We start from the raw sequence: 18,913 nt of genomic DNA on the forward strand, positions 1-18,913 counted from the left end.
AATGAAGTTTCTTGGAAATAGCAAGAACTCTGTAGGCAGGAGGCCTGCGGGAACCTCGGCCCTCATCAAGGCCTCCCACCTGTTTTTATTTAGATGCCAGATTGCGCTGTGGCGTTTGGTTAACATATCTGAGCGCAGCAACCAGGCAGTGTTTAGATGTCTTAATGAAGAGCTTAAATTTAAGTGGGCAGCCTGTATGGAGCAGCGGAGTTACATTCTCCTAAACAAAGGCTCACCACCATTTCACCATAGGAACTCATTTATTTTCTCTTCCTGAGGAAGCTGTGTCTTCAGATGTGACTGTTGCCAGCAGACGGCTGGGGCCCGCTGGTCCCTCCTGGAAACCAGTGCAGCCAGTGTTGTTCACGCTCTCAAGAGTCCAGAGACTTTTGGTCATGTGTTTCCAGGGCCCTCCTCACATCTCGAGTCTCAGCCCAGCCTAGGCACTCAGGAGGCTCATGAGATTAAGAACTCCTTTGGGGTGGGGGGGAGATGGGGTGCTGTTCAGGAAACGCTCCCCTGGCTCTTATCGTCAGGGAAACTTGACAAGTCCCTCATGAGGAAGGCTGACAAAATATTTTTTAACTTTGGCGGGCATCTGGTTTATTAGAATGTTTTAGATGTGGATAAAAGTATAGTCCTGAAAGCCCAGGTTTTATTTATTTCAACACAGAACTAGGATTAGGGAGTTTTTACTTTAGCACAAAGAATTAAAGATTAATGGTTTTAATTTATGTTTTAATATAGCACTTATCCAGTAAAAAGCCTCAAGTATAAAATTCAAGTGAGCCACAGCCACAAGGTCAATGGACTTTCATCAGCTGAATTTTATAAGTGTAGCAAATAATTATTTGTAGTAGTCTTCATTTCCAAGATAACTCCCTGGAGAGTGCTGTTTGTGAAATGAATAGGGGAAATGATATTGGGTTTTACTTACATTGAAAAATTTTATTATTTGTATTGGTTAAAATTTAGAGAATACTTCTTACATGTAACTATCTTCTGCCCATGGGTTCTGATTTCTTAGCTATGTTTTTGTGTTCTTGAAAATAAGCTGTATTTAAGAGACCTCTAAAAGTGAATTTGAATGGCTATGAAACAGTCCTTACTTTCTGTAATTAAAAATATTTTTTTTGTTGTAAAAGGGTAGCTTGAAGACTTAAGGCAACTATCCTAAAACTCTGAGTGCAGAACAGTGTAAATATATTTTTCAGAAGGTAGATGTTTTATTTTTCTGGCTTGCCATCTGGATTCCCACGTTCACTGTGTCCAGGTGGACATAAGATTATAGGTGTTTGCAGTAACTTTTAGAACTCCCAATGCCCTCCAGCTAAAGAAAGGAAGTGTGTGTCTTAATGAGCCGGGAGAGGAAGGTTTGCAGAACAGGGAGCCAGAGGAGAGGAAGGGGCAATGGGATCTGCTCTTGGAATAGAGAGTGACCTTTTCTGTAAGGAGCAGGCTCACTTCCTCTGTTAAAAAAAAAAAAGCCAGAAATGAATGGGTGTAGTTTTGTCCTAACAGCCCTTACTTATGGACACTGAAATTTAGAATTCATATCAATTTCATATGTCATGAAATATTTGATTTTTTCCCAACCATGAAAAAAATGTAAGAAGTCATAGAAAAACAGGCAGTGACCTGCCTTCAGTGGGTTTGACAGGATTACAGAGAAAATTACATATCTGCCCTTCGAGTTTAGCACCGGCAGGAAGCAGTCCTGAAGCAAGAAGAAAATGCTTCGACTGGCTTTACCCTGGGGGTCGTGTTTCCTTACCAAGTTGTCGTCCCAACTGCCGTAAAAATCCAGCAGGCCTAGCAAGGGTACTTGAGCTGTAGGTGGTCTCCCATGGGGCCAGGCCCCCAGGGCAGCAGTGTTTTTATCACGGGGGATATGATGTCAGCTAGCACTGTCTGCCCAGCTTTGGTAGCTTATCATGTCCGCAGTGAATGCAGAGGTGCCAGGAAGCTCCTTATTTCAAAGCCCAGGTCTCCGTTAAACACACACCATTTAATTAGTATTTGTAGAGTTGGAAAAGTTTGGCACCTCATCCTTAAAAAGCACAAATTAAAAAAAAAAAAAAAAGCATTGCCTACCTTTGCCCACATGATTTTTTAAAAACAGCAAAAGTCTGTGACTCATGATTTCCTGAAAACTACTCAGGAACACACACACTCCCTCCCTTCTCCCTATACCATAGTTGCTGGCTTCATGTTGAATTAATCAGAGGTGCAGGCTGGGGCGGGCAGGCGTCCCTGGAGCCCTGACCCTGCTGAGTGCTGCTGTGTCTCACTAGGCCATCCAGCTGAGCCGGGATGGTCAGTACCTGCTCACCGGAGGAGACAACGGTGTCGTCATGGTCTGGCAGGTGTCTGACCTCAAGCAGCTGTTCGCCTACCCAGGCTGCGATGCCGGGATCCGGGCCATGGCCCTGTCTTACGACCAGAGGTAACGCTGGAATGGGGGCTATGCTGGTGGTGGTAAAATCTGTCCAGGGATTTATGTAGACGGTCTGGGCTGTGCAGGTCACCAATGCAATTGAAGAAGCCAATGAATATTGGAATGTCCGAGATACTTTTTTAAAAGCATGTTTTTCTTTGATGACATTGCCAATTGTGGACAGAGGCTATCTTCTCTAGGGTTCGACAGGATTTAAGTAACAAAGGCTCTAATTGCTGTAAAGTTTCTATACTCTTAAAGTACCTTTTCTCTTAAACGAAATATCTTGTGACATGCCGTCTGTTCCATAATGGTTCCATTGAGAAATCTGGCTTATTTCCTAAAACCTTCATTTTGGGGAGATAGTCTTTATCTGACATCTTATTTCTTCTTGATACAGTCTCTCATTTTAGTTTTTAACAGCTTTATTGTGATAAAGTATACATAAAATTTACTACTTAAACTATTTTTGGTGCTGCATAATTCAGTGACATCAAGGATACTCACATTGTTGTACAACTATCACCACTATCAATTTCCAAAACTTTTTCATTTCATCTCATAGTATCCTTTGATTTGCAAAATCCTTTAATTCTCATGAAGTCTGATTTATTTTTCCTGTTATTGCCTATGCTTTCAGTGTTATATCCAAGATCATTGCAAAATTCAGTGTCTTGAAGTTTTTCCTCTATATTTTCTCCTAAGAGTTTTGTAGCTTTAACTCATACCTACTTTTTGATGCATTTTTAATTAATGATTGTTTATATATGATGGTGGTACTTAATTCTTTTGCATTTGAGTATTAGTTTTCCCAGCACTATTTGTTGAAGAGACTGTCCCTATATGTGAGAGTTCTTTTCTGGTCTCTATTCTGTTGGTCTGCACGTCTGTCTCTAAGCCAATACCACACTGTTTTGATTACTACACCTTTATAGTAAGGTTTTTTTTTTATTATTTTTATTGGAGGCTAATTACTTTACAATACTGTAGTGGTTTTGCCATACATTGACATGAATCCTCCCCGGGTGTACACGTGTTCCCCATCCTGAACCCACCTCCCACCTCCCTCCCCATCCCATCCCTCAGGGTCATCCCAGTGCACCAGCCCCAAGCATCCTATATCATGCATCGAACCTGTACTGGCGATCTGTTTCACATATGATAATATACATATTTCAACGCTACCCTCTCAAATCATCCCACCTTTGCCTTCTCCTCTCTCTCTCTGTGGGAGAACAAAGACTGTTCTTTACATCCTTGTCTCTTTTGCTATCTCACATATAGGGTTATCGTTACCATCTTTCTTAATTACATATATATGTGTTAGTATACTGTATTGGTGTTTTTCTTTCTGGCTTACTTCACTCTGTATAATAGGCTCCAGTTTCATCCACCTCATTAGAACTGATTCAAATGTATTCTTTTTAATGGCTGAGTAATAGTCCATTGTGTATATGTACTATAGCTTTCTTATCCATTCGTCTGCCAGTGGGCATCTAGGTTGCTTCCATGTCCTGGCTATTATAAACAGTGCTGCAATGCATATTGGGGTATACATGTCTTTTTCAATTCTTATAGTAAGTTTTGAAATTAGAAAGTGTGAGATATCCAATTCTGTTGTGCTTTTTCGAGATTGTTTTGGCTGTTTGGACACCCTTGAGATTTAGATGCTTTATTCTTTTCCTTGCCTAATTGCTTTGGCTAGGGCTTCTCATACTATATTGACTAGAAGTGGTGAAAGCAGGTTCAGTTCAGTCGCTCAGTCGTGTCTGACTCTCCGCGACCCCATGAATCACAGCACGCCAGGCCTCCCTGTCCATCACCAACTCCCGGAGTTCACTCAAACTCATGTCCACAGAGTCGGTGATGCCATCCATCCTTGTCTTATTCTCAGGAAGAGGGGAAAAACTTTCAGTGTTCACCACTGAGTATAATGTTAGCTGGAAATTTTACATAAATGCCCTTTATTGTGCTAAGGTACTTTCCATCTGGTCTTAGTTTTTTTTTTTTTAATCATGAAAGGATGTTGGATTTTGTCAAATGCCTTTTCTCTCTTTGGGTTTTTTGTTTTTAATTCTATTGATGTGATATATTACAATTGATTTTTGTATATTAAACAAAAATTGATACAATCCTTATATTCCAAGAATAAACCCCACTTTCTTCTTAGTGTATAATCTTCATAATAAGCTACTGAATTTGGTTTGCTGGTATTTGTTAAAGACTTTTGTGTAAGTGATCATAGGGGTAGTAGTCTGTAATTTCATTTCTTGTAGTGTCTGTTTCACTTTGATATCAGGGTGTGTTGGCCTTACTGAATGACTTAGGAAGCGTTCTCTTTAGTTTTTTAAACGTGTTAGATGTTAATTCTTTTTTAAATGTGTGGTAGACGTTCTCTAGTGAAGTTCTCAGTATTAAGAGGGTTGTAATTACTGATTCAGTCTCATTACTAGCTATGTCTATTCAGATTTTCTCTTCGTGATTGAATTGTGGAATAATGTGTGTTTCTAAGAACGTTTCCATTTCATCTAGATTATCCTATTTGTTGGCATATAGGTAGGCTGCCGTCAATGGGGTCGCACAAGAGTCAGACACGACTGAAGTGACTTAGCAGCAGCAGATGTTCTTAGTACTCTGATAGTCCTTCTATTTCTATATAATTGGTAATAATGTCTCCACTTTATGATTTTTAGTAATTTGTCTTTTTTCTTAGTCTAAAATTTTGTCGATTTTGTTTACCTTTTCAGAGAACCAACTTGACTTTGATTTTTGTATCTTCTATTCCCATTCTGATTTTTACTGTTTCATTCCTGCTCTTAGCTTTGGGTTTCCTTGGCACCTTTTTCTTTTTCTTTAAGGTGTAGAATCAGGTTACTGATTGAGATGTGTCTTTAAAAAATACCTGTGTTTACAGCTATAATTCCCCTTTTAGCACTGTTTTTGCCGCATCCTGTAAGTTCTGGCTTCTTGTTGTGCTTTCATTTGTCTGGGTATTTTCTAACTTCCCTAGAGACTTTTCCTTTGACTTCTCAGGTCAAACTTAACAATTTTCCTTCTGTTATTGATGTCTAGTTTAATTCTGTTGTGATTAGGAAAAATACTTCGTATGATTTCAATCTTTTTAAAGTGTATTTAAAGTGTTTTGTGCTCTAACATATGGCTTATCTTGAAGAATGTCCACTGAGCATACTGTGCTGGGTGAATGTTTATATATGTCTTAGGCCCAGTTGGTTTTTAGTATTGTTCAGACACTATTGAATATTATTTATTTCCTTCTTTCTGGTGGAAGTTTCCAACTATTACTGTAGAACTGTTTATACCCAGTTCTGTCAGCGTTGGTTCCATAGGTCTTGAGTGAGCTGTTTGTTCATGTATGTTTGTAATTGCTATATACTTTTGATGATTTGACACCTTTTATCGTTGCTATATAGTATCCTTCTTTGTCTATCATAACTTAAGCCTATTTTGTCTGATATTAGTATAGCCACTGTAGCTCCATTTTCATTATTATTTGCATAGAATATCTTTTTCCATCCCTTCAACCTGTTTGTCTTTAGATCAGAGAGTCTTTGGTACACAGCATCTAGTTTGATCACGTCTTGATTCATTTTGCCAATCTCTCTGCCTTCTGGAGAATTTAATCACCTTACACGTGAAGTAATTGCCGCTGGGGACATTATTTGCTTTCTGCATGTCTCAGTCCTTTATTTCCTCATATCCTCATTGCTGCCTTTTGTGTTTAGTTGGGTTTTTGCTGTGACACATTTTAGCCCCTAATTATGATACAAAGCACTACTAAGGATGACCTCTAAGGACTGTCCTAACCAAACCTGAGACAGACAAGGGTCTAAGATAATAAACAGCATCTGCCTCCCAGAGAGGCTCCCCGGCACTGCCCGTCTCTTCCCGGCACCACCAGCTCAGGCTCGGGGGAAGCAGACGCAGCTCCTGCAGAGAGTGGGCATGTCAGAGAGGGGCGAGCCTCAGCAAGGTGGACGCAGCGTGGTGTCGGCAGAGCACAGCCGGGAATGTGGTCAACACTGGCTTCCTAGCCTTCTTTCATCTTCTGTCATTTTGTAATGGCAGATTCCTCTGTGATTGCTCCTCCACCGACAGTTGCTTTGAGATTGTCATTACTTTCATTCTGATACTTAATATACAAAATTCACTTGCCCAGCCTCCCTGCCTCAGAAATGACTAGTCTGTTCAGGTTTTTGTGACCCATCCTGCACATACTGGCTGTACTTTCAATACAAAGGCAAGCTGTGGATTGGAACCTTGCAGAGTGACAGAGGTAGGACTCTGAGCTTACCCAAGACTGCATTTTCGTTATCAAATCGCAAACGGTAGGTCTGGCTGCCATCTGCTGTATTTCCCGCGTGGCTGCGGGGAGGCAGGCCTTTCTTTAGAAACAGAGCCTTAGGCTCCTGGGTCTGTAAACACCTCCTCTTTCTGCTCCTCCCAGGTGCATCATTGCTGGCATGGCCTCAGGAAGCATCGTTCTGTTCTACAACGACTTTAACCGCTGGCACCATGAGTACCAAACCCGCTACTGACGGTGAAGGCCAGGCTTAGCCGCGCCCCCAGCCTCAGCACAGGAGGGCCCTGGGAGGCTTCTCTCAGAAACAGCGCTCACATCTGAATGTAACTTAAATCTGCTCTAAGAAGCAAAATATTTTTTAAAGTTAATTGCTATTTTTGTAGACTTTGCTTGACTTTTTGGGGGGGAATAGCAAAGCAGAAAACTGGCTGCTGGGGTCTGTAGTTTTAAAAAATCTATATTTTTTAGTCATAATGAGAAGTCTATTTTCACCAATTACAGAAATACACAGTGGGGTGAGTAAACCCACTTATTCTAGTTATATATGAAAAAACACTTCCCATTTATCTGTAATCTTGAGAATGTATGATTTTAACAATAAGGAAATGGGTTATAATCCTGGAACATGCAAATTTTATGCTGTGCTTTGAGTTCTGTATTTTTCCAAACAACTGTGCTTCTTCAGCACGGAAATTTATGGGATTTAAATGGTCATATTTAAATTATGGTAAATGTAATTTGAAACATCTCAATGAATTATTTCTATCAATATTATTATCTTTCAAGCATGTTTTAGACCTAGAAAATTATGGTTTGGGGGAGGCTTATTTTATTGTGTGGTCATCTTAAAGGATCTACTGTTCTAGCAAGTGTGAAATATTTGCAGTGTTTTCCTCATCTGTCCTTGTAGCAGATCAGAACGAAATGATGGAGATGTTCTTGGGCTCAGCACCTTATTTTTCTTTTAAAGTAAATGCAAGTAAGTCCCAAAGCTCACCCCGAGGGTTGACTATGCCCACATACTGAGGCTGAGCCCTGTTGGGGCTACCCCACCCCAGGTGTAAGAGCAGCGGCTACTGGGTGCTGTGTGAAGCAACCCTTGTTTTACCTTCTATTTGTTATTAAACAATCTTCCCCTTCCTTTTGATTAGCAATTTATACTACGAAAATGTTATTTTGGTGTTGTAGAATTCTACTTTTCTAGTCGATTGCTGTGTGGAAATCTGTGAAAAATATCTGAGAAAAGGTCTGTATTGCATAAATAAATTCTTTGTAAGTTGTGAACTCTGAGTTGAAACTGACATTCCATCTCTATTTCTCTTGCAACTTACCTAAAAAGGGGTGACCTCCTTTTCGTCTGGGCTTCCCAGATGGCGCTAGTGGTAAAGAATCTGCCTGCCAATGCAAACAGAGACTACCTTTGATCCCTAGATTGGGAAGATCCCCTGGAGGAGGGCATGGCAGCTCACTCCAATATGCTTGCCTCGAGAATCCCATGGACAGAGGAGCCTAGTGGGCTAGAGTCCATGGGGTCATGGAGAGTTGGACATGACTGAAGCAACTTAGCACACAGGCACCTTTTTTTCTACACATTCAGCTCTTTTCTAAAAGCAAAAATTAGGAATGGAACAACTCAGTTTGACAGAAAAATAAAATGTATTTGTAATCGAATTGTTGGAAATATTTTTACTCCTTTTTTTCTAGAACAAGTACTTCACTCCATGTAGTCATCAGAATAACACTATCCTTATAGTTGAGAAAATTAAAGATTTAGTGACACTGATACACTTGGCTTAGCTCGGGATAGCTCAGTATGAACACTAAGCCAGAATTTAAACCAAACCCTGTTTCTCCCAGCACGACATGCTTATACTAGGTACCTAGATCTGTGTCAGCTTCTAGCAATCCCACTTCAAATTTTGAAACAATGATAACACAGTTATTCTCAAATGAAACGTTAAAATTTAGTTTATTCAGTTTTTAAACAATAACCAATAGGAGAGAAATTCTCTTGAATGAAAACAGGAAAAATGGGCCTCTCTCTGGCCAGAGAGCTCCCTCTTAACTAAACGCGAACACTAGACCTTTATCTAACAAAAACCCAAAAAACTGTATACACTGTTCCACCATCCACAGTTACAGTTGTTTTACAAACCACTGACAAAACAGTAGGTGGTGAAATGTGGGAGGGGGAAGTACATCTCCAAATCAAAAACAGACGTGAGTTACTGCTCCATGAATAGCCTCACGGCGTCAACCTGTGATGTCACACTTCGGGAGCGTCACGCAAAGTGGTGGAAGGAACAGAAATCTCTAAGCCACAGACCAGGCATCTGATACTTCAGTCCATGTTAACAAGCCTGAAGCCACGTTCATGAAGCAGCTTCCTTTTGGTGCCTAAGAAGACAATCAGTGCCTCCTCTGCCTCTGTTGCTTTAAAACTTCCAACTATGGAGAATCAGTGGCAACCCACTCCAGTACTCTTGCCTGGAAAATCCCATGGATGGAGGAGCCTGGTAGGCTGCAGTCCATGGGGTCACTATGAGTCCGACACGACTGAGCGACTTCACTTTCACTTTTCACTTTCATGCATTGGAGAAAGACATGGCAACCCACTCCAGTGTTCTTGCCTGGAGAATCCCAGGGACGGGGGAGCCTGGTGGGCTGCCGTCTGTGGGGTCACACAGAGTTAGACACGACTGAAGTGACTTAGCAGCATGGAGAATCCACTGGAACATAATATTTAACAGCTGGCATCAGCACACTGCCTCAGCTGCTCCCTGCACCCACAGCTTCCACTGACCACAGGTGTAGAACTTAGAGCTGCGGACGGTCAACGATACGTACTCACGAAACCAACTCAGCTGGCATCAACACGGGGCTTCTTAGCAATGGAATCTGGCTAGTACAGTATAGGTTAGGATTTACTCACCATTCACTTATTTATCCAGTTTTCACTCCTGTAAAAGAATTACATCTAGGTCCATCCACAGAAGAATGGATAAAGAAGATGTGGAGAGTATATACAGTGGAATATTACTCAGTCATACAAAGGAGCACAGCTGGGTCATTTGTGGAGATGTGGGTAGACTAGAGACTGTTAGAAGGAAGTCAGTCAGGAAGAGAAAAACAAACCGTGTATATTAACACATACACGTGGAATCTGAAAACCTGGTAGATGATCTCATATACAAAGCAGAAATAGTGACGCAGACACAGGGAACAGACATGGGCACCGAGGGAGGAAGGGGTGGGTGGGATGAGTCAGGAGAGTGGGATCGACGTACAGCAACCGTGTACATATAAACTATACTGTGCATCAAACGGATAGGGACGGAGAACCTGCTGTACAGCACAGCGGACTCAGTGCTCTGCGGTGACTTAAATGGGGAAGACATCCAAAGAAGGGGATACATGCAAACATACAGTTGATACAGTTTTCTGTGCAGCAGAAACTAACAGGATATTGTAAAGCAGCTATACCCCAATAAAAATTACTTCAAATAAATGTAAACCATTGAAGAAAAAAGGTCAAAACTGAGGTGCTTTGGGCTGAAACTGGATGACCCTCAGCAGCCGGGAGCCCACGCAGCAGAGAGCGCGGTAGGTGAAGTTGCCCTGCCTCGGAAGAGTGTGGTTTTTCTCACCGATGCTGTGGATCCTGACTGAGATATCGCCCATTAAGTCCCTGAGGCTCCGTAACTTAGGAAACAGCCCTCCAGGAGAAGGCAGGAGGCTTGGAGCAGAGGGAACACCAGCCTGACAGGCACACCGATACGAAGTGGTAAACAATACACTCCGGAGAAGCTTCTTCCCACAAGTGCACCCAGCATCCATAAATACACGTTCCAGTCAATTAGTCCACTGAAAAGGAACATTCTGCCTTGAAATATCCCCATCCTTCAGTTCTGCTTGTTGGCATGTGGGATGGCCCCTTCCCTGGGAACCACGGGAAGCAGGACCCGAGGCTGGGCGTTTCTGACCCAGGCTGCCCACTCCTATTCAGCAGAGAGAACGGAGCCTGCCAGGGGCCGGCCCACACCTGAGGCCGTGTGTCCACCCCACCCCGCACCCCCTCTGCTGTCAGAGGGGCAGTGAGATGGCAGAGATCGCAGGGGTCAAGTTGGCAGATGGCCAGGGAATCTGGACGCAGCCTGACCACACGTCCACTTTGCACCCTTTTCCACAAATATGACTGAATTTAAAGGGCTTCCTTGGAGGCCCAGTGGTTAAGATCTCACGCTTCCAATGCAGGGGGCCCGGTTCAATCCCTGGTCAGGGAACTAGATCCCACATGCTGAAACTAAGACCCAGCCCAGTCAAATAAATGAACATTTTTAAGAAACAAATGCCACACATTTTAGATCCACCTGGACAGGACTGACAGGAGAGTTTCACTGGGACCTTTGATATGTCTCTCCCGGAGAGGACTGAGAGCTCCAGCCCGGTTTGGGCCTCCTTCCAGCATCAGCCCCGCCTGCAGCCCCCACAGGCTCCTCCACAGCCCCGGGTCTGTGCACTGCGGGGAGGGTCCCACGCTGAGCTTGGTGGACAGGCACTGCCACTCCCTGCTGTCACTGGGTGATGGAGGAGCGGCCAGCTTCACGCCGCCGTGTCACTAGGTGACATCACGTTAGGCCAGAGCACATCCACAGCCACACTCAGGAGCAGCACGTGAAGGTTAGTATCTGCACACATACCGCCAAGCACACCAGGGCCTCCACCTGGCTGTCTGCCCCATCACAGAGGGACGAAAGAGTGTTCTGCTTCAACTCGGACAGTGATCAGCCTTGCTGCCTCTCTTTTTTGTAATATAAATGACGTTAATCCTGTAGGCATCGCAACCTGTCACTGCAAGGGAGAATCAAGGAACATGGAAAAGACCATAAAATAGTGAATCAGAAACATCCTGTCTCTTCTCTTTCCTCAGGTGAGTGGGGGCAACGTCTTCTGGCTCTTTCTTTTCAGTAGACCTGAAAAGTAGAGCCCTGGGTGTCCCAACCACAGGATCACTATATAAAAGCCCGCGGCTACGATAAATGGCACCGACACATGACTCCCTGCCCTGCAGCTCGGAGCCGGCCACACAGACTGCTCAATCGGGGCATCACACATCATTCTCTCGCATGAACAGGGTGGGCTGACCTGCAGGCCAGGGGCGCAGGCCGCCTACAAGTATTCCTCTGAATCCCGAGACCTCAGCCGTCAGATATCAGAAGCATGCACTGAGTTCTTTTCCTGTCGCAAGTCCAGGAATGTTTCCTCGCCAAACCAGCTGGTTGCGCTTCAGCTTTGGACTTGGATCAGCTGAGATGCTCCCCAACCTTGACCTTGGGCAGGTGCCCAGCCTCACCTGCCTCACCCTCAGACTCTGGCTGAAACCCTCCTGACCGCACCGAGGCCATGCTGCCAGCTTTGCCCAAATTGAAGGAGCTTCTGTGTGGTCTCTATGCCAAATACCCTTTCCTTCCCCTCAGCTGCCTGGTGATGGCAACGTATCCCTACTGAGTCCAAGGCTGTGGATTTTATCATGAAACAGCCCCTGAAATCCACTGAGCGGGACTCACCAGAGCTGCACACATCCTCTTCCCTCATCTAACAGACCACACGTGCCGTGGCCTGATCACTTCTTGCCTGCTCAGTCGCTTCACTTGTGTCTGACTCTGCAACCCCATGGACTGCAGCCCACCAGGCTCCTCTGTTCATGGGAATTCTCCAGGAGAGAATACTGGAGTGGGTTGCTGTGTCCTCCTCCAGAGGATCTTAGCTGTCTAGATTTTCCACCACTTTGTCAAGGGTCTCCCCAGCCCGGCCCACTTCCGCCTCAGGATACAGATGCTCCCCCTTGAGCATCCCTGACCGCCTGGAGGGGCAGGGCAGACACAGGACACCTGCCCCGGGGCCAGGGGAGGCCTCTCCTGGTTCTGGGCCCTGGGAACCCATCCGAGTTTCCCCATCTGTTGAACAGGGAAGTGAGTGTCCCTCTCAGGGCTGTGATGTGGCTCAAACAACACAGGATGAGGTACTCTGTACACTGGGAGTCTCTGTTATCACTTAGCACCTGGGCATTTCCCAGAGCTAGCCGCTCGCCCCACAGATAGCAGCAAACCCTTTCACTGGCCTGCTGCTCCAGCACAGGGCTCATACCTGACCCTCCAGGCCTCCAGCCCACCGACCCCGGGCCACGCCCGAGCACCCCACAGCTGTCTGCACCCCCTGCGCAGAGCAGCTCTCGGCGAAGGAGCAGAGCGAGCGGAGGGCCCTTGGGCTCGTCGGAGCCGACCCCTGCCGCCCCCCCACCAGTCCTTGGCTGCCGGGGCCTTAAACCTTCGCTGCGGCGCGGTTGCTTCCTCGGCCGCACACCCAGCCCGGGGCCCTGCCCGCGGCACAGCTGCCCTGGGCGCGGGGGCGCAGCGCGCTCCTCCCCGCCCGGTGTTTCCCGAGCAGCAGCGACGCCAAGGCTCCGGCCCCTGGCTCCACAGGATTCCCGCCCAGACTTCACACCTCAGGTTTGGATCCGTGCCCTCACCTACTGAGGTCACCTGAAATCAATCCATCCCATTTAAAACAGTGGATAAGCCCGCACACCTATGGGGGCCTTATCCTGGACAAAGGAGGCAAGAATATATGGCGGAGAAAGGCCAGCCTCTTCAATACGCGGTGCTGGGAAAATGGGACCGCTCCGTGGAAGACAGTGAAACTAGAACACTCCCTAACACTGTACACAAATACAAACTCAAAATGGATTAAAGACCTAAATGTAAGGCCACACACTATAAAAACTCCTACAGGAACACATAGGCAGAACACTCTCCGACATAAATTGCAGCAAGATCCTTTCTGACCCACCTGCTGCTGCTGCTAAGTCTTTTCAGTCGTGTCCGACTCTGTGCGACCCCATAGACGGCAGCCCACCAGGCTCCCCCGTCCCTGGGATTCTCCAGTCAAGAACACTGGAGTGGGCTGCCATTTCCTTCTCCAAAGAGTAATGAAAATAAAAACAAAAATAAACAAATGGGACGTAATTTAACCTAAGAACTTTTACACAGCAAAGGAACCAAAACACAGAAAGAAAACCCTCATAATGGGAGAAAATATTTGCAAATGAAGCAACTGACAAAGTTAATCCCCTAAATATACAAGCACCTCAATATTAAACACACACACACACAACCCAATCAAAAAATGGGCACCCATTTAGAAATTTAGATAGAAATTTTAAATAGAAATTTCTCCAGAGTACATACAGATGGCCAAGAAACACATGGGAAAATGCTCAATGTCACTAATTATTAGAGAAATGCAAATCAAAACTACAATGAGGTATCACTTCACACCAATCAGAATGGCCATCATCAAAAAAATCTTTAATAAATGCTAGAGAAGGTGTGGGAAAAAGGGAACCTTCTTGCACAGCTGGTAAGAATGTAATTGATACAGCCACTATGGAGAACAGTATGGAGGTCCGTTAAAAAACTAAAAATAGAACCAGCAATCCCACTTCCGGACATAAATCCTGAGAAAACCACAATTCAAAAACACGCGGGTACGCCCAAAATTCACTGCAGCACCGTTCACACAGCGAGGACGGAAGCAACCTAGATCAGGTAAATGGATGAAGAAGACGTGGTACGTACATACAATGGATTATGGCTCAGCCATGAAAAGTAATACAGCTGAGTAACTGCAGTGACGGGGATGGACCTGGAGAGCCATAGACAGTGAATTAAGTCAGAAAGAGAAAGCAAATATATATTAAGGCGTATATATGGAATCTAGAAAAATAATACAAACTAACCTATCTGTGTGCAGGTCAGGAAGCAACAGTTAGAACTGGACATGGAACAACAGACTGGTTCCAAATAGGAAAAGGAGTACGTCAAGGTTGTATATTGTCACCTTGCTTATTTAACTTATATGCAGAGTACATCATGAGGAACGCTGGGCTGGAAGAAGCACAAGCTGGAATCAAGATTGCCAGGAGAAATATCAATAACCTCAGATATGCAGATGACACCACCCTTATGGCAGAAAGTGAAGAGGAACTAAAAAGCCTCTTGATGAAAGTGAAAGAGGAGACTGAAAAGGTTGGCTTGAAGCTCAACATTCAGAAAACAAAGATCATGGCATCTGGTCCCATCACTTCATGGGAAATAGATGGGGAAACAGTGTCAGACTTTATTTTTTGGGGCTCCAAAATCACTGCAGATGCTGATTGCAGCCATGAAATTAAAAGACGCTTACTCCTTGGAAGGAAAGTTATGACCAACCTTGATAGTATATTAAAAAGCAGAGACATTACTTTGCCAACCAAGGTCCGTCTAGTCAAGGCTATGGTTTTTCCCGTGGTCATGTATGGATGTGAGAGTTGGACTGTGAAGAAAGCTGATCGCCGAAGAATTGATGCTTTTGAACTGTGGTGCTGGAGAAGACTCTTGAGAGTCCCTTGGACTGCAAGGAGATCCAACCAGTCCATTCTAAAGGAGGTCAATCCTGGGTGTTCATTGGAAGGACTGATGCTAAAGCTGAAACTCCAATACTTTGGCCACCTCATGCAATGAGTTGACTCACTGGAAAAGAGTCTGATGCTGGGAGGGATTGGGGGCGGGAGGAGACGGGGACGACAGAATGAGATGGCTGGATGGCATCACCGACTCGATGGACATGAGTTTGAGTGAACTCCAGGAGCTGGTGATGGACATGGAGGCCTGGCATGCTGTGATTCAAGGAGTCGCAAAGAGTCGGACACGACTGAGCGACTGAACTGAACCTATCTGCAGGACAGAAATAGAGACACAGATGCAGAGAACAGACACGTGGGCACTGGCAGGAGGGAGGGGAGGCTGGGGTAATTTGGGAGAGCAGCACTGACATATGCACTCACCTGTGCAAAGCAGCTGGCTGGTGGGAAGCTGCTGTCCAGCACAGGGAGCTCAGCCTAGAGGGTGGGCTAGGTCAGGGCGGGAGGCTCAGGAGGGAGGGGATGTGTGTCTACTCAACAGCTGATTGATCTCAGGGTACAGCAGAAACTTAACAACGCTGTAAAGGAACTATACTCCAATAAAAAATTTAAACAGTTAATAAGGAGGCTTTCTTCATTGCTATTCCGATCGTATACAAAACTAAACAGGAAAATTGAGTGCCCTGGCCTTTCTTTAGAGCCGCTCTGTCCAGTGTGGCAGGTAGGGGGCACGAGGCTTTAAATGTTTGAAATGTGTGGGGTCCAGCCTAGGATGTGCTGTCCGTGTCAGCACACCCCAGGCTTCAAAGACTTAGTACAAAGAAATAAGGGAAATCATCCCAATGATTTTCTGTTGATTACATGTTGAAATAATACTTTGGATATATTTAGATATATTTGGCTAGATAAACTATGCTATAAATTTCACCTGTCCTCTTTACTTTTTTTTAATGTGGTATCAGATAAATGGCGTGGCTTACATTGTGTTTCCGCTGGATGGCAAACTGCTCTGGAGGCCCTCATCCGAGACGGCGCCACTACCCAGCACTCTCTCTCCCAGTGCGGTTTATCTGTTTGGGTCTGTCCCCACTGTCCCTTGATTCACATTTCACAGTCTTATTCATGCAGGTATTCTGGGGGGAGTGATGCTAAATGCTTCCAATCCATATATTCCATATCCTTTCATCTCATGGCAACCTTTCTGAACAAAGTGAAAGTGTTAATCACTTGGGCCTCTTTGCAACCCCATGGACTGTAGTCTGCCAACCTCCTCTGTTCATGGAATTCTCCAAGCAAGAAGACTGGAGCCAGTTGCCATTCCCTTCTCGAGGGGATCTTCCTGACTCAGGAGGAGAGGCAGACTCAGGCTTACCCGTGGCTGAGGCCAGCAGGCGCCCCCCAGTGACGTCAGCAGGTCACCGCTTCCCTTGCTTTACCTTCTGTAGCCAAGATCTCCCTGCTGGAATAAGGGAATGACTATAACCCAAGCCCATGCCTCTCGCTGTGCAGGAGCGGAAGAACCCAGTGGGTGGGCACCTGCATTTAGTCTGGATCCTGAGACCAGCACAAGATCTCAGTAAATGTCTGCTGAACGTGTGGGCAAAGGAACAACCTGCTTGTGCTGGCGGAGCCCTTCCCTGCCCGCTGGCACCCAGGCCTTCACTTACCACATCGTGGCTCTGTCTCCTGCCAGGTCTGTGACCCTGGTGTGTCACCCGACTTCTAGGCTTGTTCCTTTACCACCACTCACCACTCTGGGTGTTTGTGGGACGAAGGTATTTACTGAGGAGATGCTCAATCACTGCGAGGCCATGCCACCCCCCCTGGGCTCGGGCAACTCCCGTCCCCAGGCCATCGAGTGTGGCACACAGAGCGGGAGCACGTTGACAGAGGGTCCGTCCCCTCACCTGCGACGGGCACTGCCCCAGCCACTGACTTTCTGTAAGTCTTTGGCAAATGTCTCTGACCCTTGCAGTTCAAGCAATGGGGTTGAGTTTCTGTCACTAACAGCCTTGCTCCATCATTCTTCCATTTTCATTTTTCTCCTGTTAGATTAGCTCTTCGCTTTCACCCCGTGCTCACCCAGTCGTGTCTGACTCTCTGCAGCCCCATGGACTATGGCCCACCAGGCTCTTCTATCCATGGGATTTTTCAGGCAAGAATACTGGAGTGGATTGCCATTTGCAACTCCAGGCGATCTTCCCAACCCAAGGATCAAACCTGTGTCTCCCACATTGACAAGCAGAGTCTTTACCACCTGGGAAGTCCCTCTTCACTTTCATTAACATTTTTCTATTAGAAGCTGTAAAAAAAAAAAAAAAAAGTCTTGCTCTTTAGCTAGTGAGGAAAGCGACAGAATGTTCTGGACTACCCATCACCACCCTCCTCTTGAAGCCTGCATCCCCTGACACCTGTCTGCATTCTATCACCCGCCTCTGGTTTGGCTCAGCCCAGGGAGAAATCATCACACAGCAATGGGGACGAAGAGATCCAGAGCCGAAGAGATGGCTTCAAGCCATGGAGCTGTACGGACTTGAGAAGCTGGGGACAGAGCAGTTGCAGGCTAAGCCCAAGCAAGTAGCTGTCATCAGAGAACAGAAATCAAGGGCCAAAATACACTGAAAAAAGCAGAGACAAGAGATGGCACAGTCTCTGAAAGAGACAGACACAGAAACAAGAATGGCGGCCCTGACTCCCCGATTCCTGGAAAGACTGACCTTCCGATCCCTGGTTCCATCAGAGTCCTGTGCTGTTCACTAATAATCCCGGTTGGCTTTGGAGCCTCTGCTTTGTGTTTTTGCACCTGTAATCAAATATACCTGGATCCAGGTGCACCTCCATGTGTTCTTCCCAAGCACCTCTCCTCCCAGTCATGTCCCCAACACAAAAGCAAACACTGGTACCTTCCAGAACCTGGCCCCGTGGGTGTCGCTTTGACCACACACTCTGCAATGCAAACAGCCACACAGGAACCTCTGCCCACCCTGACTACTACTTCTCAAGAAGGAAGAGTTTATTGGATACACTTGTAGGGGGCAAAAGTCTAACAGGGAGAAGGAACTACAGGCTCACCCCTTTAGAAGATGAGCAGGGAAAACAAATACACTGATTATGTACAATCATTAAAAACAGCAGGGTGGTGGAAAAAAGGAAAAACTGCCAGCAGCCTTCCAGGTTAGTAACAGAGGACGTCTGTAGGCACCTTCCTGCCCAGTCCGACCGTGCAGCGCTCCGATGAGAAGCGGATGGAGCAGGGAGACTGGGGGGCTCCGAGGGGCTCACGTCGGTCCTGCTGTGCCCGCAGTCGGACCTGGAGAAGGAAGCCCCGCCGGCGACGCACATGCACCCGCCTCTGCTCGAGAGTCCCCAAGGACAACGTCCCGGGCATCTCCCGATACAGAGGTGGGAAGAGCCGAGGAAACGCACGTCGTGGAGGAAGCAGTGGCCTTTCCGGGGGCCTGTGCCCAAGTCCAGACCCGGGGTCCTCTTACGTGAGCCCCGCGCCCCGCACCTGCGAGACCCCGAAATGGGCTGAGCGCTGGGGCCAGGGGGTCCACCGGGGGCCCAGGACTTCCACTGGAAGCCAGCCCCCGAGCCCCGGCAGCAGACGAAGGGTGCCCACGAAGGGTCACATACAGTTCTGAGCTGTTTCAAAGAGAGAAAAAAGGAGCCCTCCGAGTTTACTGAAATAGAG

General features: G+C 46.1%; 1 protein-coding gene across 3 annotated transcripts in view; it reads left to right on the forward strand.

The window, feature by feature from the left end:
• Positions 1-8,042, forward strand: part of LRBA (LPS responsive beige-like anchor protein) — a 777,374-nt gene extending 769,332 nt beyond the window's left edge. For all 3 annotated transcript variants that reach the window (XM_055405330.2, XM_055405331.2, XM_088827977.1), the window contains exons 56-57: positions 2,295-2,446; positions 6,903-8,042. In XM_055405330.2, coding sequence (XP_055261305.2) covers positions 2,295-2,446; positions 6,903-6,993 — 243 coding nt within the window. In that variant the 3' untranslated portion in view covers positions 6,994-8,042. The remainder of the gene's footprint in view (positions 1-2,294; positions 2,447-6,902) is intronic.
• The last annotated feature ends 10,871 nt before the right edge of the window (positions 8,043-18,913 follow it).

This window comes from Moschus berezovskii, chromosome 19 (assembly GCF_049115385.1).
Source record: "Moschus berezovskii isolate FMDL1 chromosome 19, NW_MosBer_1.0, whole genome shotgun sequence".
NCBI lineage: Eukaryota > Metazoa > Chordata > Mammalia > Artiodactyla > Moschidae > Moschus > Moschus berezovskii.